Genomic DNA, 23,668 nt, shown 5'->3' with positions numbered 1-23,668 from the left:
TATTTTCGTGAATTTTATGATGATTTTTGGTCATGAAAACATTTATTTATAATCAACAGGCATTTTCATAATACCCTCATTTTGAGTGTTACTTTCTTGAACACCAGTAGAAAAAGAAATAAAACAAAAAATTCGAAAATAAGATGCTGGTCTGGAGTTTTAACTGGTTGAAGCACTGAATGAGAACACAAATATTGTTAGCTTTTGATTAACTATATAAATGAGCATAAAAAAACAAATAACTATACATATCAGTTCAGGACAATAGATGACCTTCTCTGCAAGTCTTATCTGAAATGTCCATTTACAATAGATGACCTTCTCTGCAAGTCTTATCTGAAATGTCCATTTACAGTAGATGACCTTCTCTGCAAGTCTTATCTGAAATGTCCATTTACAATAGATGAATGATCTGTAAGTCTTTTCTGAAATGTCCATTTCACAAACACCTTTTGTGCAATACAGAGATATGTTCAGGTAAATGATGTTTATCTGTTATATTATGATGTTCATTAGTGCCGCCCACCTTGATATTATGTTATTACAGGTGTGTTGTATATTGCAGATTCGTTGTATACCAGCGTCACCAGCTGTTTGCCTTATCAAGGTGAGATTAGTTGTATTGTGGCTAGTATCATCGTGACCACTCAATACCATGAAGTCATTTACTCATATCATGTTCATTAACGACCGTCACGATCAATCTGTTTATTGTCAGTGTAAGTGGTATTGAAATACACAGCTTTGAAATAGTCAACATGCATGATATGGCACAACAGTTCTATTCAGTGTCTTTGTAAGTGATATTAAAAAATGGAGCTTCGTATTGCCAATGTGGCACGTTTCTATCGAACAACATTTTGATAAATGATTTCTTAATTACAATTTTCATATGGCTGAATTAAAAGGGTTATGATACTAACCTCAGGTCTGGTTTAAAAAAATCCTGTTATATTTGCTGATGTGGCAGTTTTATGTAAGTATAACAACATGTGTTGTCATATGTGTTCTATACTACTCAACATTTGCTAAGGACCAAACCTTTGACTTTAAAGATGAGTGTTTTGATCCTTAACAAATGTTGAGTTGTATATTTGAACTACATAACAGTCTGGAAGAACAGTAATCGAGGACTCAACTCTACACTCTTGTTCCCATTCTTTATAGGGGCGGTCGGGTAGCCTAGTGGTTAAAGCGTTCGCTCGTCACGCCGAAGACCCGGGTTCGATTCCGACATGGGCACAATGTGTGAAGCCCATTTCTGGTGTCCCCCGCCGTGATATTGCTGGAATATTGCTAAAAGCGGCGTAAAACCATACTCACTCACTCACTCACCATTCTTTATATGTTCCTACTTGTAAAATACTTCAGTATTATTGGTCAATGATGACTTGCTTGATAGGCATTACTTTGAAGTTGACGGATGACAAACTAGAGATAATTTATGGACAGCAACTTTTTTCTTCTTCTTTTTTTAATTTTTTTTATTTTTTTTATTCAGTCATATACCACAGGATACAGATACAGTCCTTTAATACTGTAAAGGAGATGTTTCGGTATAGATCCTTATCCCTGTCAGGCAAGACTAACAACGGTATATTGGTATCTATACCAAAACATCACACTGAAATCTACCTTGTTGGTCAATGATGTTTTGGTAAATTTCTATTTACCCAGTTGTACAGTGGCGTATACTGGAGGAAATATACCTGGCTGTCATGGCAACAGACATGTTCCTGATCTCAGTCTGACCTCTGTAATCCCTGATTCATGGTGTTATGTAATATATAGTAACACTGACTCTAGATGTATGTTATTCAGAGCCTTAAATTAACACAAAGGAATTGTCATTTGGGAATATGACGACCAACAGACTCAGAGTTACTTGTTTGCACTTGTTGGTGGTATTGAGTGGATAAACATTCAACTGTGTCAAGGCGATCACACCTCCTCCAACTGCAAATATCAAGCATGTCTCACTATTGTGATCTGAATTCTTTCAGCAGACATGTCATAGTAAAAACCAGTCTTCGGCAGCCCAACTGGTTAATATCAGTCAGGTACAAAGTCACATGACCATGAGGAACAGTGGCCCCGAGCTTGTTTCGAGATCCTATAAAACAACTTGTTTACTGATTGACTCAATCTGGAATATAAATAGTTCTCTATATGATAAGGATAAAACACGACTCTGAGGTTTTGCTTAAAAATGAAAAAAAGTGAGTAAGGAAAAAGCCAAAAGTGTTTTTTTCTCCAACTCAGGAACCGTCTAAATGCAAGAAATACCAGAAAAAATAAGAAAACAATGAGATACCTTATAGTGAAACAATACAGTGTGTCGCGGTATAAAAGGAACCAATCAAATTGGTCAGTATTAAAGAGGTCAAAGTTAAGATGGCCATAACTTAAATGGGCTTGAAGATGTTTTTGTAGGATAGTATAAACAACTACTGATTGATGTTTATGTTTTTGAAAGAGGAGAGAAATGCGTTGCTGCTTTACACAAATCGTTTAGTAGTCCATGCAAAATGTTGTATCTGTTACTACATCATCTGCATAGCCCATTAACAGTAGCTCATTCATTGAATGCTGACTATTTTTATAAATATTGCCCTTGATGTGTAGAAGATGAAACTCACTTTCCCCTCCACTGCTCACTTTATGATGATATCCGTGTTACCCACTTTCCACAAGTATTTAACCCCACAAATGGCAACTTAAATAATAATACTGAGCTTGTATATATTTTAAATGATTATAATATTATTTCAACACCAGATAGTATGTGCTACAAAATGGCTGTCCGGAGAAAATCTTACTACCAATAACACCATATATATTTATATTGCTTTTTATATGTTTTAACTCAATTTGTTTTACTATGTATTATGTATGGTCTCTTATAACCCACATCGTGGGAGGCAGAGATACTTTATAGTGTACTTTTATAATAATGTATGTGCCTATAATCTGTATCTCCGATGAGACAATAATAAACAATTTGTCATTGTCATTGTCATTGTCATTGTCATTGTCATTGTCACTATCCACTGTCTGGTGCTCATGCTCTGCCGTTCGCCCCAATTATGTTTCTAGGTTTGTCAGCACCATACCCGTGCTCGTGGGTTTCACCGAAGTGGTAAACGTCTTAGACCTGCATCACTTCGGGCTTTCCTCCCACATTAAGCTGACAGGCCGTGATATAACTGGAATTTGTTAAAAGCGGCGTTAAACCCAACTCACTCACTCATGCTCTGCCTAGGCCTAGACATTGCAATTAATCCCATGTATGATAATATTTTCAATTTCTGCTAAATTTTTACAGGTAATATAATTTTAACAGACCAAGAAAATGTTATTTGAGGGACGTGATTAAATTTGCCAGGACTGCCAATATGCCGAGCCTAGTCATCCCCCTTTAAAATTCTTTTATTTTTATTGTACATGTATTTTTATTCACAAACATGACTTTGTGTATGAATACATTGTCTTAATAAACAAGTGATATGCAGCCGGAATCACTCAGGCATCGGGAAGGCTCTGTTAAGATTTATTGGAAACATGTGGCAATAGTTTGTTGTATGCCTAGGACTCACATACTTTAACATAGACTCATGACAGCTACATCACCAAGATACAACACTATAGAACAGGCTGCTGGTGAGGTGGGTCAAGGTACAAGGTCTCACTATACGCAGATGTATCCTTCATCTGTACAATAATTTGTTGCCTGGGTTTGAATCCCTGACTATTTTCAGATGAAGCGTCTGGCATGTCCGTTTCTGACAAAGATCCCTGTCAACAACCTGAGACAGTTCCCCCAACAGCTCCTGAGCTATGCCAACCGCTGCCCAGTGATGACCCATGCCTTCCAGTATTCCTCGGCCAGCATGATGACCACTGAGGTTGACGCCAAGGAAGGTGAGACCCAAACAAAATTTGAAAATATTTATTGAAAATATTTATCTTCTTTATGGAATTATCTTGTTACTCAATTATGTCAACGGTTTCTTCATCACTGTTTTTAGTGACCTTTAATTTTTTATTCACCTGACTGAAACTTAAAATAAATGCCATAACTCCTACTCTGCTGTTAAGTTCAAATCTGATTTTCAATATGGCAACCAGAGCAGCCATATTAAAAAAAATATATTCATGGCCCTTGTGCTATGATAGAAATTCTGTACAAAACCTCACTCACTCACTTCTCCATATCCACATCATCTCTGATGTTATAACAGCGGATGTTGCCGGGACAACCAAGTGTCCTTTCCTGGCGAATGAGCTGCAGGTTCAGGAGGCTAGCCCAGCCATTCAGGGAGACATCATCACTGTCAACAGAAAAGGTCAGATTCATCTCTCAATTCGGAAGGGAATTTATGTTTAATCTTTGGTTTATAGGCCTGCCACACCAAATTTTAACAAAATTTTCAATTATTTAAGGTATTTAGAACCAGTTGTTAACTGAATTTTTGTTTCATTTTTCTGTTGGTGTGTGTACATTGCATGAAGTCATGGATGGATACTCATGCTGTCAGCCTCTAGTTTGCCGATTCTGGGACAGGCTGGCTGTAGTCATAAATGGTTGCTGGTTTCCAGACTCCATGGGTGATTATACACATGTGGCTGTGATATGGCCAGCATATTGCATCCTTAAACCATATACACTCACTTGGGGCGGTCGGGTAGCCTAGTGGTTAAAGGGTTAGCTCGTCATGCCGAAGACCCGGGTTCGATTCCCAACATGGGTACAATGTGTGAAGCCCATTTCTGGTGTCCCCCGCCGTGATATTGCTGGAATATTGCTAAAGGCGGCGTAAAACCATACTCACTCACTCACTATACACTCACTTAAAGGTACAATGAATGAAGCTATGTAATGGTGCTTCCCCTCCCCTAAACACACACACAAACACTTAAACATCACTAACTAACTAACCCACTCACTCACTCACTCACTCACTCACTCACTCACTCACTCACCCACCCACCCACCCACCCACCCACCCACTCACTCACTCACTCACTCACTCACTCACTCACTCACTCACCCAGAACTCACTCACTCACTCACTCACTCACTCACTCACTCACTCACTCACTCACTCACTCACCCATCCACCCACCCACTCACTCACTCACTCACTCACCCACCCAGAACTCACTCACTCACTTACTCACTCATTCACTCACTCACTCACTCACCCAAAACTCACTCAACCAGCCACCAAGAACTCACTCACTCACTCACTCACCACATAGGTATGCCACATGTCAGTGATCCTTGTTGTGATATGGATACAGGAAGAGGTGTAAAAGCATCCTCCCTCACTCCCTGCTGATGTTGTAGATGACGCTGACAACATGACGGCTGCCAAGGATCACACCGGACTGAGCAGGGATGTAGCTCAGCATGCTGCCACCACTGCTGCTGGTGATGTGAGTGTGGAGATGCAGGGGGAGACGAACGTGGAGAAGGATTCGGGGTTTGGAGGAGTACAAGGCTGGAATCTAGGAGAGACCCTCAAGATGCTGAGAGGGAAAGGGTCTGGGCCACATGGGGGTGAGTAGACAGGGCAGCTTCAGGGGAAGTTCAGGGCAGCTTCAGGGGAAGTTCAAGGCAAGGCAGTTTTAGGGGAAGTTCAGGGCAGCTTCAGGGGAAGTTCAAGGCAGTTTTAGGGGAAGTTCAGGGCAGCTTCAGGGGAAGTTCAGGGCAGCTTCAGGGGAAGTTCAAGGCAGCTTCAGGGGAAGTTCAGGGCAGCTTCAGGGGAAGTTCAGGGCAGCTTCAGGGGAAGTTCAGGGCAGCTTCAGGGGATGTTCAGAGCAGGTCAAGGCAAAGTTCAGGGCAGCTTCAGGGGAAGTTCAGGGCAGCTTCAGGGGAAGTTCAAGGCAGCTTCAGGGGAAGTTCAGGGTAGCTTCAGGGGATGTTCAGAGCAGGTCAAGGCAAAGTTCAGGGCAGCTTCAGGGGAAGTTCAGGGCAGCTTCAGGTGAAGTTCAGGGCAGCTTCAGGTGAAGTTCAGGGCAGCTTCAAGGGTAGTTCAGGGCAGCATCAGGTGAAGTTCAGGGCAGCTTCAAGGGTAGTTCAGGGCAGCATCAGGGGAAGTTCAGGGCAGCTTCAGGGGAAGTTCAAGGCCGCTTCAGGGGAAGTTCAAGGCCGCTTCAGGTGAAGTTCAGGGCAGTTTTATGACTCTCTACAAGAGACTGTAATACTTTTGGTGATTCTCCCCCGATTCTTCTGGACTCCCCTCCCCCCGGTCCCTTGAGCAGACATGCACTTAATACTAAAAACCTGTTGAAAGCAGTGAAACCTCAGTTACCCAACCACTCTTGTCTTTCAGGTGATCCTCCAGGCTTCTTCAACTATGAAGCATTCTTTGCCAATGAGGTTGACAAGAAGAAGAAGGATCACTCATACCGAATCTTCAAGAAGGTGATGCGGAATGCAGATGCATTTCCCTTTGCCCAGGAGCACTCGGATGGCAAGAAGGACATCTCTGTGTGGTGCAGCAATGACTACCTAGGCATGAGCTGGCATCCGAATGTGTGCAATGCTGTCAGGTTAGTTTCTAAGACATCTCGTCTTGATCGTGTACATGAGGTGAGGTGAGGTGAAATGGGGATTGTCGCATGCACATATATGTGTGTGGCTGCTTAATGACTTATGCCGATTTATAGAGCTAGCCCACTGAGATACCATGCTGCAGTTTAACATGAATACCCCACTCAGACACAGTAGTCTGACTCCAAGCCGACCAGTCCTTGTTTTAGCCCCTTAATGCCGAACGCCAGACAGGGTAACAACAAGTGACATTTTTTAGCGTCTTTTGGCATCAAACCTCGGACCTTCCGCTCTCCGGCGAGCGTGTGTGAAATCAATCAAGACAACAGCTTTTATAGTGTTGCAGACTCTATGCATCAGATCCAGATCTCTGAAGGAAGGCTTCTGGTTTCGGGGAATGGAGCATCTAATGCTGTTGTTTGAGACACAAGTCTGTGAGACTTAAAGGACAACATGAAAGTCGGTTATTTGAAGACTGTTGTTTAAGAAATGCCTACATGATTTACAGGACAGTGTGGGAGGGGGTGTATTTGATAAATGCTGTTTGAGACACGTCTGCATTACTTACAGGAAAGCGCTGGAAAAGCATGGGGCAGGTGCAGGGGGGACGAGGAATATCTCCGGCAATTCCCCACTACATGAACGTCTTGAGCGACGTCTGGCTGATCTACACCAGAAAGAGGCTGGCCTCATTTTCACCTCCTGCTATGTGGCCAATGACTCAACACTGTTTACTCTGCTCAAAGCACTTCCAGGTACAGTGGCTAAGGATTTATCTTAAATGTCCCTACAGGTTACCTCAACTTATTGTTCACCCTGATCATGATGTAGGTTTGTCAGCACCATACCCGTGTTCATAGGATTCACACAGTGGTAAACACCTAAAACGTACTTAGTTTTAAAGCTAATACACTGGGATATGACTGATATACCGTATTCGACGTAATAAGCGCCCCGCTCTAATAAGCGCCCACGGCGATATTTGCTAATATATTGGCTAGTGAACAATCCAAATTAGCACTCCTTCCTATTGATCAATGTACACAAGACTTTTTTATTCGCGTAAAATACGCAGTCGTGTGTTATATGCATTCTTAATTATGGGCAATTAAATTCTGGAAAAATGTATCTGTCGCATATAAACATTTCAGTGTGTCAGCATAAACCACGAAATTTATCTTTCAACTCTCTTTTTTCCACCAAAATAATATTCTAATAAGAGCCCCCTATTTCTAATTTTGAGAGCGCCCTGGGCGCTTATTACGTTGAATACGGTACTCTTTTTATAACTTACAAAATGTAACTGATGCGCTGACTCACACAAAAGATGAAATATTGTGATGTCAAAGGTTCATATCATTTAATTCTTGTGAACAAATCAATCAATAGCTTCAAACAAACCTTGCATATTGATTTTGAACAAAACTAATTTTTCCGTTCCAGGTTGCCATATATTCTCCGATGCAGGTAACCATGCGTCCATGATCGCAGGGATCAGGACAAGTGGCGTCCCCAAGCACATATTCCGTCACAATGACCCTGACCACCTCGAGCAGCTTCTCAAGAAAGTGGATGTCAACGTCCCCAAAGTTGTTGCATTTGAAACTGTGCATTCCATGGATGGTGAGTGGCCATTGCTGTCTCTATGACCACAGTTAATGTGTGAGTTCGTGTTTGCGACAGAATTACAGGACATTGTGTGTTTTGTGAGACATTTGACGGTCATTTAATGTGTGGATGTCATGCTTGTTGCTGTTCATGAAACCAACATCTACCTCATTAATTATGGGACCGCCTCTGTAATCTAGAGTAAGAGCGTCCGCCCAGAGAGTGGAAGTCAAGGGTTCGATCCCCAGCTGTGTCATTCCTAAAGACGTTAAGAGATGGTGCCTGTTGTTACCCTGTCTGGTGCTTGGCATTAAAATGGACTGGTCACCTCGGAGTCAGTACAGTACTGACCAGTCTATTTTCATTTCCAAACTTAACTCAATAGTTTTGGAGAAAAAAAGGTTATATATGCTGTGTTTCATTTAACAAAATTGATGCTCTTTTGAAAAAATCCTGTTGTGTGAATTTGTGGAGGGGGGCGGCAGGGGAGGATTTAATCTCAAATCAAACCTGCAACAGTTTAGGTTTTTTTTTTGTCTCCTGCCTTCATTAAGACCAATAAACTCCATGACCAATAGTGAGTGAGCGAGTATGGTTTTACGCCGCTGGGACACCAGAAATTCGCTTTACACATTGTACCAATGTCGGGAATCAAACCCGGGTCTTTGGCATGACGAGCGAACACTTTAACCACTAGGCTACCTGACCACCCCAAATGATCAATAAATGACTTTATGAATATTGTCATGAAGCACATGACAAATAGTTTCTTAATATGTGACAAACTTGTCTTATTTCCACAGGATCCATTAGCCCTCTGAAAGAACTGTGTGATGTAGCGCACAAGTATGGGGCCTTGACCTTCGTCGATGAGGTGCATGCAGTGGGTCTCTATGGTGACCATGGTGCGGGCGTTGCTGAGAGAGACGAGTGTCTTGATGACCTTGACATCATCTCAGGAACTCTTGGTATGACCTTCATTTTTAGATAGGAAACATGTTTCGACATGTTTAGGTTAAGGCCGCAACAAATTATTATTTGTTTGCTGTTTTGTTTTTATCAAAGGCAAGATGTTGTCTTTCGGCAGGATGCCAGTCAGATTACAAAAAATATTGAGTAAACTGTCTCACACTGTTTCAATATTATTAAGCTGAAAATATGATTCTGAGGTTATTGTGGCTGTGTCTGCAAAAAATGGTACAACAGTGTTCATACAGTCTCTTAGCAATTATTTGTCTTTCATTTAACATGCTTCATAACAACAGTTAGTGCCAAAGCAGTAACTTTGTTCAGTGAAAGAATGCATGAAGTGCTTGTCAAAATATTTCTGTCTTTATACTTTCGATCACTCACATGTTGTTCAGTCACAAATACATCTGTTGATAACTTGACATCACATCATGGAGTGTGATCTGTTTCCAGGCAAGGCATTTGGCAATATGGGTGGTTACATCGTCGGTACTGCCAACACCATCGACATGGTTCGGAGCTACGCCGCAGGGTTCATATTCACCACTGCCCTGCCTCCTACAACACTGTCTGGAGCTCTTGCTTCAATCGATGTAAGTCAATCTCTTGCCACACTGTCCGGAGCTCTTGCTTCAATCGATGTAAGTCAATCTCTTGCCACACTGTGTGGAGCTCTTGCTTCAATCGATGTAAGTCAATCTCTTGCCACACTGTCCGGAGCTCTTGCTTCAATCGATGTAAGTCAATCTCTTGCCACACTGTGTGGAGCTCTTGCTTCAATTGATGTAAGTCAATCTCTTGCCACACTAAGTGGAGCTCTTACTTCAATTGATGTAAGTCAATCTCTTGCCACACTGTCCGGAGCTCCTGTTTCAATCGATGTAAGTCAATCTCTTGCCACACTGTGTGGAGCTCTTGCTTTTATTGATGTAAGTCAATCTCTTGCCACACTGTGTGGAGCTGTTGCTTCAATTGATGTAAGTCAATCTCTTGCCACACTGTGTGGAGCTCTTGCTTCAATTGATGTAAGTCAATCTCTTGCCACACTGTGTGGAGCTCTTGCTATGACAGATGGCAGGTACTTGAAGCATGTGGACTCAACTTCGTCCCAGATACAACCTTGTATGACAATGTGTAACAAATATGAATATGGTATTTTCATAATCAACAGGTGTTGGCGAGTGATGAGGGTCGAGAGCTTCGAGCACGTCATCAAAGCAACGTCTTGTATCTGCGGGAGAAGCTAACTCATGAAGGAATCCCAGCCATGCACAGCCCCAGTCACATCATACCTATACATGTGAGTGGTCCTGGGGAATTAGTTTGACATGTCATCAAAGGTCAAAGGTCAAAGGTCAGAGTCGTGAGATCTCACAAAACAGTTTGTGGTTATGCTTTCTAAAAAAATATTCGTATTTTTAGTATTAAACTTGATATCCCAGTATATACCTTCTCTTTGGTGGGACCTTGCTTTGAAGTATTTTTGGGCAAGTTTAGTCAAATGTCAAGGTGAGTGTTAAGGTTTTCGTAAAACATTGGTTATGTCAATGTCAAATTCTGAGGAATGGTCTACCAGTACAGGCAAGGAACTATATACCTACATGTTTCTTAACAGATCTTACTTCATCAATTGTTCCTTGCATTTATGTCAAAGGTCAAGGTCATCTTTCAGGTTATTTTGAAAAATGTTTGTATCATTCTGTCTCATGACTGATGCAAAAATGTGTTACATTATTGGACATCCTACTGTGGAATTATTGCATATGGACCTTTTGGGAATATTTATGAGAATGTCAAAGATCAAGGTCACGAGAGAGAGAAATCGCACAAAATGTTTCTTGTTACACATTCTGAAAAATTATTAATGCATTTATCATTAAACTAGGTATATACCTTCTTAAGGTTGGAGCCCTGATCTGAAAAGGTTTGGCCAAAATATGTCAAAGGTCAAGGTCAGCAATCAGGTTCTGACATTCAGCAACAGTTTTGTCATTGTCAGTTTCTTAAGCATGATTACCTTTACTTGTACAATCATATAGGAGTTGGGTAATTGTTAAATTTTAAGTTGTTTTTATTAAGGTCAAGGTCTGGGAGTACATTAATCTCATTCAAATCAGATCATAGTTCTTGCTACCGCTAAACAAAGATCTGACGGTATACCATTATGAGTCTTGCCAGAGTATTGCTTAACAGATCAGGAAAGTGACGGCCGGAAGGTGTTTTCTGATCATGCAACCTCGAAAAGGTTAACACAGGGTATTCCGAACGACAGTTACAGGCTTTACGACTGAATCCGTCAAAACCATCGTCTATTCTTGCTTCAATGAGATAAACATTTGAACCAAAGAGACTTTGCGTAGCCCTTGGGAAATACTGCCGTACAATCTTGGACATAGAAGTATGTTGTTTATTCAGTTTTCAAAATTTGAATCGAGAACTTTGTGAAAATATTTTGCAAAGTGCAGTGTGGAATGGAGGATGCCAGTTTGAAGCTAGTGCCGTATGACTCGAGAAAGCAGCTTTCTGATTGGCTAATGTCGACTTCTTGTCAGTCATTTCATTAGTCAGTCAAAGTTTGCGAAAGGTTGTTCTGACTTGCCCTGTAATGATCTTTGTTTAGCAGTAGCGAGAACTAAGATCAGATTTTTAATGAGATTGGGAAACACATGTATATGAAGACTTTGTGAGTTTGGGGACTAAGGTCGTGAAGGGGCTGCTTCTGTTTTTGCAAGTACTTGCGAATATCTCATGTTTAAAGAGGATTGTGGTGCTACTCTTCTCAAGTTATACTGAAGCAATACGCAAACTGTCGTACAATGAAAATTATTCACTTTGCGATGATATATAACAGTGTCTTTGATGATTTGACTTTCAGTCTATCATTCTATCACTGCTCATGTTCGTAATAATTAATTCATACATTTGTGTATGTGTCTTTCAGATTTGACAAAACTTGTGTCTCCTTTGAGAATTACAAACATTCTGACACTCAATCCGTAATATCAGTCCAACACTTACACGATGCATGAACTGATCTTTTGCCCAATGAAGCCACCAGTAATCTCTGTGTTTGAACACATTGTCAGGAGGGCTTCTGGCAAACTGTGCAAATATTCTGAGAATGTCTATATGGTTATTGTCTCCTGCAGGTTGGCGATGCTCTCACATGTACCAAGGTGTCCAATGAGCTGATCAACAAACACGGCGTCTATGTCCAAGCCATCAACTACCCTACTGTTGCTCGCGGCAGTGAGAGGCTCCGCGTTGCCCCGACTCCCCATCACACTCGTGAGATGATGGACGTCTTTGTCAAAAACGTTGTTGATATCTGGAAGTCAAATGGCCTTGACCTTTACAAACCTATGTGTCCAAAGACTTGTGAGAGTTGTCGCAAGGATTTGGACATACAGGAATTCTATAAACGAGAACCAGTTTGTTCCCGTTCCAACTGTACCTACTCATCCCTCCAGGCGGCGCTAGCGTAATTGCAGCCAATCAGAAACAAGCAAACTATTCAAAACATTATTCAATCTGTTTAAAATTTATACTTGTTAAACTATATAAAATTTGATAAACATGACATTTGGTTGTCAATGGAGAGATAAAATGTGTTTGAAGAAATTGAAAACATAATGCTATAATACTTAATTTGCCATTTGGGGAACTATTATTTCAGCTAAGAAGCTAGTGTTTATTGTCAAACAGCAGACTAACCTCAAAATCCTCATATAGAAACTTGTGTCTGAATTTTGGTTTGGCTGAAGGGTTTTGTTTAGCTGTGCTGATGTAAGGTGACAGTTTACTAGCAAACAGGAAACTTCAAATAGGATAATGTTATGTACACACAAAAAGGAAACAAAAAAATTATGCAACTGCTTCTCCCGTGAAGACTTTTGAGAATAATTGCTCTGATGGTTAGCTTTTGTAGGTGTGGGAAAGTGTGCCACCTTGCTAAAAGAAATTGTTTGTTTTTTAGGTATCGGAAATTTCGGCTTTCTTTGGTAAAAAATAAATTGCTGTGTGTCGGAATGTTTGGCATGAAACAGGCATACTAGGGAACCAACACTATCGGTGTTTTCAGCCTGATTTCATCTTGGGATGCATATAAATGGTATCTGTTGTCATTAGGCGTTCTTCATTTTTAGCTGCTTTTTTAGTTTAGTTTGAATTTATTACCACTTTCAGAAAGGGTTCAATTCCATCAAATATATTTCTTACAGTTCTATAAACCTATGCTCTAATACCATCACATCTCCAAGGCTATACCACCCTTTCTTCATCTTAATGTATTATTTGGTATTTGGTATTTATTTTATCAGATGTAGACAACATTATTATTGGGGCTCATATTGGTAATTAGCCATGACCTATTAATTTAGGACAAGTTTGAAAACGTTTTGATAAAGTTACTACTGTTGATAAATATATGTTTATCTCAATCCCATACTTACCTTATAACTCATTTTATGAATCATTTTGAGAAATATCAGGCAAGTTGTTTCATGGAAAGCTTTTTTAGGTAGAAAATGGTACAAAAATGCTGGGGTATTGACCTAAAATTAAAATTTTCATAAAAGTAAAGTTTGTGTCATTGTTTATATTTCAAAAAGTATATCTTCCTGCATGTGGAAGACCTAACATACAGGAAATTGATTTGGTCTGGCGAATTAATATAACTAAATATTATTTACATTGTGTAATGGGCTATACATGTATACGTTTGGGTAGGTGTATTTTTATGGTAATAATATTGTTTGATGATATTGTAGTTATAGGGTCTACTATGTAGGGTATGTATCTGTAGCGGCTATTTAACTAGGTAATCACTACATGCTTCTCGGCCACATTCAATGTATGCTATGCTTGGTATTTCCTTCTGCCTAGAACTGCCTGTTTAGACTGAAGCTGATTTCTGAGAGTAGTAACTTGACCTGGCGTCGGTACACATACTCTTGGTTGTTTTATTTCTCATTTGTCAATAAGGAACAGATATGAGACATTGGAAATTAGAAAATGGGTCGAATGTGGAAATCAATATTTCTAATGGGAATGAAGTTAAAGGTTGGGTTAAAGTAAATATATTGTCAATCTATCGACTGTGTTCGTGTCTAAATGTTAGCTTAGGGATTGAAAAACAGCTTTTAATGATTTTAGATTATGTGATTAAGTTGTTCCTGATAAAGGACTGACTTAGGGGGACTGGGATAATTGTTGGAGACAGAAGATGTTTTCAATCAGAACTTCAAGACACGACTATTTTCTCTTAAGGAGGAGCTAAAGAGGTCTCCAGACAGCAATACTTTTGGTGTATAAAATTTGAGAATAAATTATTTTTATCAAGGATTTTTTTCGGAAACAGCTTAACTGTTCTCCCCCTCCCTCCCCCCATGATATGAAATGATTAGCCCCTAGACAAAACTTATTGATAAACACTGTAGCTCTGACAAGGCAGTTAATGTTTACCATTTCTGCAGGTATACCCGGGTAACTATTGATTAAATGACTCAATGATTCAATTTTTTTTATTTCTTGGTTTATGGATTTCAAACTCATTTCAAACGTGAAGTAGGCAAATTAAATGCAAAAAAAGAAAAGAATTGTTTTTACTTGATTTTTGTCCTAAAAAGTTAGGTACATATAAAAAAAATATATTTTGGATCACCAAATGTAAAACAACTTAATTTTTCAAGAACATTTTATTAGTTCCCTGGCACACAGCTTGTGCAGAAATGGCAATATAACAATATTCATGTCATGGTGAAATGCATACAATCCTATTTGGCAGCATGGGTGACCATTAAACTGGTCATGATTGTGCTTTGCATTGACACCTGGTATTAGAGAAGAATCCCAGCAAGAAATATCAGAGTGACTTCCCTTTGTCACCTTTGTGTGAACATTTTATGCATTTTTTTAAGTAAAGATCAGCAGTGAAAAAAGGAGTAATTTGTATTTGTATATTTTTTCAACGTTTGGACTTTGAAAGAGTGACCCATCATCCATAAACCAAGAAATAAAAAAAAAATCACACCTAATGGTTCATACAAAATAAACAACCAAACAGTCATGCACAGTTTAGGTCATACTAAGAATAAAAAGAAAATGTATTTGTGAGACTTCCCTAACCTTTTCAAGAATGAACAGTTTTAGAAAAGTTGGAACAGTTTGATTTGGGTTTCTGCCATTTTGTCCGACGTCTGCTCTAATATTGTGATGAAAACTGAATGCAACATTTTGTGAGTCCAGTCAGTGATCACCAGAGTTTCAGGAATAAAGCACGCCTGGAGGGAAACTATCATGTGAATTTACAAATGCTGCAAACGCTGTGGTGCAATATTTATGTAAGAGCATCATCGTCATATAGATATATCTTTGTTTTGAGTTATACCGGTTATTCATGTCGTCAGGGAACAAACAATCTTTATCCATTATTCATGGAATGTCATTTCAAAAAGATTGTTTAGAATTGTGCTATTTTCCGAACAAGTATATTTTGTTATCTTGTTTAGTCACTGTGTTGTTCCTGGGTGTTTTACCTGTATAATGTAGTCTTGTCTGTCAACAGTCGACAAGAGGGCTATTGTTTGCTGTTGAGCTGAAAATATATTTTCTTTATATCTCTATCTTTGTTGGTGATTTTAAGTGCTAGCTTTAGACACACATGACGAGGTGATTTAGATATAATGTCATGTAACTTTAAAGGGGGAACTTATTTTTGTTATTGAAACATTTTTAAATGAATCTTTAAGTTCATATGGATAGGTTGCCATAGCAACAATCCATCTCAAAAACTAACTGAAGATTTGATGGTTCCCATTCAATGATGTTGGGATTGACACAATGTATTGATGTGATTGACACAAAGTGTTGATGGAATTGATGCAACGTGGCGATCGGTGGAATTGACACAACGTGTTGATGGGATTGACACAACGTGTTGTTGGGATTGACACAACCTGTTGATGGAGAAATTGATTCAATATTAGCTTTCATTTATTGATTTATTAAAAGTGTAAAATAATGTCTTGAAACAACTACGAAGATCAAAACAGTGCAATATTCTAAGTGCTGGTATTAAACATGATTTTGTTGGAGTTTGAAGTTGGAACAAACATTGAAAACTGACTTAATGCAATAGATAAAGTGTTATTTTGTTTAAAACATATTTGTGATACAACAACCAACATAGGATGATCTGATATGATTTGTGCAATGCCTCCTTTAATGACAGAGTCTACTTAAGCATGTCCCTATTCATGTTCTCAAACATCAGGTGCCTTATGCCTAGAGCTGTGACCAATCTTGTTCACTGACCACTGCCGGCAACACATTGTAGCCATATGTTACACAACATACTATAGAATACTTGTTATTTATTAGAGTCTATATTGTTAGTTATTGTTGGAGATTATTGTAAACTGTTGTGTTCTGTGACAAAACAGAAATAAAATGACCAAGAATATGATGGAGTGTTTTGGTTGATTTTACAGTTACCGTATTCGACGTAATAAGCGCCCCGCTCTAATAAGCGCCCATGGCGATATTTTCTAATATATTGGCTAGTGAAAATCCCAATTAGCACCCCTTCCGATTGATCAATCTACACATGACTTATTTATTCGTGTATAATACGTATGTTATATGCATTCTTAATTATGGGAAATTAAATTCTGGAAAAAATATATCTGTCGTATATAAACATTTCAGGCTGTCAGCATAAACCACGAAATTTACGATCTTTCAACTCTGTTGTTTTTCACCAAAATAATATTCTAATAAGAGCCCCCTTTTTCTAACTTTGAGAGCGCCCTGGGCGCTTATTATGTCGAATACGGTACTTTTGGAGTGTTGTCAATGCTTGACGTTATTAGCGACTTTCGGGACTCAAAACTGCCAACGCCAGACAGTATCTATGAGACCCGTGAAGATCTGGGGTAGAATAGGTCTTCAGCATCCCATGCTTGCCGTAAAAGATGACTATGCTTGTCGTGAGAGGGGACTAATGCAGAGCTCCAGATGACTTTTTGAGCAACTGAGTTTTTACACTAGGGTTTCTATTTTAATTGGGTTGTTACATTTTTTATTGGGTAACCAAATCTTTTTCACTCAGCTATTCATCACTCTATTGGGTTATTTTCCAAAAAGAGACTCAGTGAACATTTTAAGATTTAAAAAAAATGAAATAATGTTTTAGATGTATATAACTGTTCGAAATATATAGGCTTGACTCGGAAAGAAAATTATCTCGCAATTGTGTTTCGGACATTATCTCCTTTGTAGGCATGCTGAAAAAGCTTCATACATGCTGAAAAAGCTTCATTGGGTATTTACGCTGCTGTTTTTATACATTTGAGTTTTTCATGTAATGTGATTATCACCCACATTACCCCTACTAGGTCGCTCACCTTTTCACGAAGATAGCGGGGCGGTCGGGTAGCCTAGTGGTTAAAGCGTTAGCTCGTCACACCGAAGATCTGGTTCGAACGAATCCCGACATGGGTACAATGTATGAAGTCCATTTCTGGTGTCCCCCGCCGTGATATTGCTAGAATATTGCTAAAAGCGGTGTAAAAACCAAACTCACTCACGAAGATAGCGACGGTCTTATTTCCCGTGGCGATATCGATATCGCCAAGAAATTCGGGTGTTGGAGGACCAAAGCCACTCAAATTATCAAAGAAAAGTCTGGCACCTGAGGCAACAAAACTGTCATCATGACAATCTTGTGGTAAGGCATTCTTAATTCATGCATGATTAAGTTACTATGGGTAAATAATGGATAATACGGATTTTTAGAAGTGGTGGTACTGGTGGCACCAACTGAGGGTTGACACTTATGATTTCACAGATTACACTCACGACGACATGTGACTAACATGATCCTAACCGTCACGACATGAACGTCAATGTGTTAATAATGTGTATGGCATTCGCGTGCAAACATGCAGGCGTGTGTACACGACGTCGGACACAGTTGGGCGTCTAATGCCCGCCATTCTTCTCTCGTTGCCTTTACCATCTGATCTCTGTTTCCTTAAAGATTGGGTCGGCATCGGATGTTCTGGTCAAGATCCCAAAATGTTCTATGGGTGTCACGTCTGGTTAAGGGATGGTCATTGGTGGTGGTCAGAGCTATCTGTGTGACGGTTAATGGTTCGCCTTTAAGAACGCCGCCATATAGCTGGAACATTGCTGGGAGTGCGGCGTTAAACAAACAAACCTAGTGAAGTGTGTTGGCCTGATTATTATTTTAACAGACGCAGTAATAATGTCCGTATTAGTGTTCGTGGGTTTCAAGAAAGTGATCTGTGAGTAACCCATCCCTTGTCTTTCGGTATGCTAAGCTGTCCCTATGATCGTGGGTTAGAATCCCAGATGCCCTTGATTATGAAGTTTTCAGCACCATACCCGAGTCAGCGGATTGTACCCAAGTGACGAACGTCTACGTTCTGCATCACTGCGGGTTTTTCTCCCACATCAAGGTAACACACCTTACTGTTCAAAGCGGCGTCAAACACACCTCACTCACTCATTAGTTGCCGTGACCAGAAGCATGCGTGGGTTGGCGTTCATTGCAACTATGGCAAGAAACATTCATACGAACTTGCAGTTTACTCTTTAGAAGGTGAACTAAGAATTTTCAAATACTAAAGATCTTAAGGTGATGTGTGTAGCTTTTCAAAAGCCCGGACCCTTTGAGCAAAAGAAATCCTCGACTGGAGCCATGAAGTTGGTCAAGGGCAAGGTACGTATGCTGGCGTCCTTCAGGTACATGTAATAAATTATAACCGACTTCACTCGTGTGTGGAGCGATCTGTCTTGTGGTGTGACTATAGGCGTACTGATACAACGGTAACGCGAAATTTACAGTCGGTGTCGGCCATGAAGCATCAAATATGATAGGTTGGAAAACTCCTCGTGGCGTTCCCCGGGACCAGTAAGGGCTCAGACTCGTTTTATTGACACGGAATTTGGCACTCCCACTACCTGGCAAATAAAACAAGAACAAAATGAGAAGTACCGCTCATCAATTTCATTACCGTATTTATGCATGTTAAGTTAAAATGTTTAAAATATTAAAATGTACATATTCATATCAATGTCAAGTCCAGGTGAAGAAGCTCCGAACCATGGTTTGTATGTCAGACAGATGGTGGCTGACGAGGTCGTCCTTCAATGATCTGAGGCGGGCGTCGATCTGGCGGTAACGTCGTTCACGGGGAGGTGCAGAGGGATTGACGTTCAACCTCCAGGATGTGGACTTCCGCGTTGAGTTGCTTTCTCTGGAACATCAGCTGCACCACCTCGTAGATGTGAGGGTTGCGCTACCTGGCTAGCTGTTTTATCTTATGGTGCCACCCTTCAAGATTAATGTTTGTTTGATGACCAGAGTTGCCAAAGTGGTTCCAGTTGTCAGGACTGAACTGCCTCCCTTCAACCCAAGATGTTGTGACGTAGTCCACGAAGGCGGTGATCATTCGTCCTGCAGGGCTATTGGCAGTCGTCTCCAACCACACATCTTGTACCTTGTCGAGTGGCACAAGGGGCCGGACAGCGGCGGGCCTGACTACCTTCTTCACGTCGGGGTCTTCCTTGTAGTAGGGCACCAGCCCTTCTTTCTGTACACGGCTCCAGATACATTGTGTTTAATGGAAGACACGCTTTGGAACCACGCTTTGGACGACAAATCGATTTAATTGGATTTTTGCTTTATGTATTTGTATTTTTTCTGAATAAGTTAACTCGTTTATATCATAAAGAGTATTTCTACTAATAAATTTCGGTATGGCTCATTTATATCATGAAACGGTACGTATTCACGAAACACCTCATTTACCTCAAATCAATCGATTTGGGGCACTCGGTACCAGCAGCAGAATCGGTGTTCTGCTTTCCCGGACTATCTGAATATTCTTACTTGGCGTTCCCGGTCCATAACCTTACAATCGATGGAAATGTTGTTTTCGTGTGTTCAGCATTACACGAATGGATTGTGTTATTGTATACGTCTGCAGTAACTTATCTAGCTCTACATTGAAACAGTATGTGTATCTCCAAATTTTAAGTCGCACCGACTGTTATATGAGGAGAAAATGTATGACGTGACTGATATTTTCTGCCGTAATACCATATCCAAGCATCTGTTAGTGAGTGAGTTGGGTTTAACGCCGCTTTTAACAGTATTCCAGTTATATCGCGGCGTGTCAGTTTAATGTGGGAGGAAAGCCCGAAGTGATGCAAGTCTCATACGTTTACCACTTCGGTGAAACCCACGAGAACGGATATGGTGCTGATGAACCTAGAAACATAATCAGGTCGAACCGGGATTCGAACCCACACTCATAGGTTTCTGGCGTGGCCAAGGGACGCTTCTCTGCACAGCGAATCGCGGCGCCTTAGACGACTGGGCCCCCCCGTGCTCCCAGTACCCAAACATACAGAAAGCAAGCCACATCAACCAAGGTCACAGTCTCCAAGGGAAGCGTTGGTGCCAAAGAAATTACGTCTGTCACAGGTCACAGGAATGAGAAATCCTTGAACTGTTGCATAGCCACACCTTCTGTTGCTCAGCATGGGACATTTAGCAACTTACTGCAGTCAAACAACAGTCTGTGCACGCAATTGGGATACGGTGATATGTGTCAACCAAGTCAGCGATCCTGAGCACCCGATAGTTGACTAACGGGATTGGGTGGTCAGGCTCGCTGACTTGGTTAACACATGTCATCGTATCCCAATTGCGTGGATCGATGCTCATGATGTCAATAACTGGATTGTCTGGCCCCGACTCGATTATTTACAAACCGCCGTCATATACCTGAATATTGCTGAGTGCGGCGTTAAACAACAAACCAAACTAAACCAAAAAACATCCTCCGCCACGTTCGCCCCACTGTGACGTCATTTTACGTCAGGTCACTTCGCCCCAAGCCGTCGTTTTACTTCAGTTCCAGTTAATGGGTACGGTATCCTATGTACCTTTAATGATGAGTCTGTACCTCTGTTTGATGTTGGCTTTCTTGTCGTTTTACATACAGTAAATAAATAAATTGCAGCTTTGTCAAGCAATGGGGCACATTTTAACCTCTAGTAGTTATGCATTGTAGCCTAGTGCTTCTACTGGCAGCCATTGTGTATTATATCTAAGGTCGCATTTGAGGCTCTATATCGGGTACCGTCTTCAGTTATTCTTAAATTAACGCAGGTTAAGTCAAGTCGATCCGAATGAGCCCTGGTAGCCAGAAATGTGTTACTTCGGATGACTCAGAATACTCAATAAATACCCCCCCCCCCCCCCGGCTACAATAGATGTGGTCCCCTGCTGCAGTGTCCCGGAAAGGCACGAGCAGCCACGTACTATAGAGCTCGTCAATTTGAGTACGTAAACATATTGATGACCTCCTTACCACCCTGTACAACAGCCACTCTCGTCATTGTGACTGAGACACACTGTCTTGACACGTTTAGTGTTAGTTATATAACAATTGTATAGCCGCAACTGCGGAGATTTTTCATTCGTAAGAAATATTTATTTCATTTCATCTGATGACATCCCATAAAACAGTTCCTTCAGTTGTCTGGCATCCGGGACGTAATTTATTACACCATTAACTGAAAAATAACCTATACATATGCACATAAACTTGAACATTGTCACCGCCCTAGGGGTCGACAGCTTCGTGCTCGCGTCACGTGGTCTCAACATGCTATGTTTTTTTTAAAACAAGTGATGTTTGTTTGTTGTTAAATATATTCAAGTCGTATCACGACAGTCTATCAATTATCAAGTCTGGACCAGGCAAACCTGTGGTTGATAGCATGATCAACGCCCCGCCGTCGGGGTACGATGACACACAATCAGCCAGGGTCGCTGAGTCTGACCATCCCATACTCATTTGTTGTTTGTTTTGTTAGTTGTTTAACGGCACTCAGCAATATTCCAGCTATATGACGGCAGTCTGTAAATATTCGAGTCTGGACCAGACAATCCAGTGATTGACATCATGATCATCGATATACACAATTGGGATGCGATGACATGCATCAACCAAGTCAGCGAGCCTGACCACCCGATCTCGTGTGTCGCCTCTAACGACAAACATGGGTTACTGAAGACCAATTCTAACCCAATCTCATTAAAATCAGATCTTAGTTCTCGCTACCGCTAAACAAAGATCTTAGGACATCCCATTAGGGGTCACGTCAGAACGACCTTTCATCCGGCCAATCAGAGCGTCACTTACCAGATCATGAAAGTGACAGTCGGAATGTTATTTCTAATCATACAACCTCGAAAACTTTAACACGGGATATTCCGAATGATCGTAACGGGCTTAACGACTGAATCCATACAATCTAGACCATCTATTAGCCATTCCAGAATGTCCTTTTGTTCAAATTTGTAATCGAGAACTTGTAAAAATATGTTTTGAAGCGTCGTCGCTAATTTGAAATTAGTGCCGTAAAGCACGAGAAAGCTGCCTTCTGATTGGTCATTCCATTGGTCGGTCAAAGTTCGCGCAAGGTCGGTCTGACGTGACCCCTAATGGGATGTCCTCAGATCTTTGTTTAGCGGTAGCGAGAACTAAGATCTGATTTTAATGAGATTGATTCTAACCTGGATATTCACGATCTCGCATTTGAGTAGGTCCTAACGACAAACGAAGATACAAGCGATGTATTCTGATCCGTACTTCTAACATTCCTCCATAAAGCTGGCCGTGATATAACAGAAATTCTGTTCAAAGAGGATGTTAGAGGTATATTGTATCGGAGCAAATGATCTGATTTTAATGAGACCTGGAGCCATTCGGTGTATTAGCTTCGTTTTGAGTCCGGCACGAACGACACAACATTAAATTAGGCGTCCAATCAATGTTCATGATGGAAGCAATTAGCGATATCACCATCATGACTCAACTCGCTTTGCTGCGTTCAGTCCCAAGTATACCTAGGAACGTCTTGTAGGAAAACGACTTCCCTGTCTTAATACCCAGGAAGCTGAATGTTCGTACATATACTCAACAACAAAAGTTTCCGTGACACCAATAGTTTAGTGTATTTTTCAAACAAGTTTGGTTTTCAATATTGTAGTACATGTATGGAATCAAGTAACAAAAACGCAACTGCTACAGAAAAGCATGCATTCCATGCAAAAGTTGACTTTTATGCAAGCTCCATGCATTTCACTACCCAAGAATGGGTATAAAAACATGTGCGTTAACAGGATTCCATATGCATTGTTTAGCATCGTGCTGACAACAACCACTCAGAAAAACAACAAAATTACGCAATTATTCAACATTACGAAATGCCACGCTAGTCCGAAAATGATCGTCTGCGAGCAATTGGTATGCTTGAAGCATGATCGAGTCAACGTGATGTTGCAAGACAATTTAACGTCCACAGAAACACCATTTGATGTTTATGGCAACGTTGGCAACAGACGAATGTAGTCAGAGACCATCCTCGGAGTGGCAGGCCACGCGTAACCAATAAATCGACAAGACAACTGGATTCGAACAACACACC

At 40.6% G+C, this 23,668-nt stretch overlaps 1 protein-coding gene across 3 annotated transcripts in view; it reads left to right on the top strand.

The window, feature by feature from the left end:
- LOC124120949 (5-aminolevulinate synthase, erythroid-specific, mitochondrial-like) overlaps positions 1-16,601 on the top strand; it is a 57,295-nt gene extending 40,694 nt beyond the window's left edge. For all 3 annotated transcript variants that reach the window (XM_046483879.2, XM_046483870.2, XM_046483887.2), the window contains exons 3-13: positions 566-607; positions 3,759-3,921; positions 4,242-4,346; positions 5,351-5,563; positions 6,339-6,558; positions 7,130-7,314; positions 8,003-8,182; positions 8,971-9,135; positions 9,590-9,729; positions 10,308-10,436; positions 12,286-16,601. In XM_046483879.2, the coding sequence (XP_046339835.1) occupies positions 3,759-3,921; positions 4,242-4,346; positions 5,351-5,563; positions 6,339-6,558; positions 7,130-7,314; positions 8,003-8,182; positions 8,971-9,135; positions 9,590-9,729; positions 10,308-10,436; positions 12,286-12,621 (1,836 nt within the window). In that variant the 5' untranslated portion in view covers positions 566-607 and the 3' untranslated portion in view covers positions 12,622-16,601. The remainder of the gene's footprint in view (positions 1-565; positions 608-3,758; positions 3,922-4,241; positions 4,347-5,350; positions 5,564-6,338; positions 6,559-7,129; positions 7,315-8,002; positions 8,183-8,970; positions 9,136-9,589; positions 9,730-10,307; positions 10,437-12,285) is intronic.
- Positions 16,602-23,668: the final 7,067 nt, after the last annotated feature.

This window comes from Haliotis rufescens, unplaced genomic scaffold, assembly GCF_023055435.1.
Source record: "Haliotis rufescens isolate VD_foot unplaced genomic scaffold, xgHalRufe1.0.p SCAF_16, whole genome shotgun sequence".
Classification (NCBI taxonomy): domain Eukaryota; kingdom Metazoa; phylum Mollusca; class Gastropoda; order Lepetellida; family Haliotidae; genus Haliotis; species Haliotis rufescens.
The sequence above is the reverse complement of the archived record's forward strand: the minus strand, read 5'-3'. Positions and strand labels throughout refer to the sequence as shown.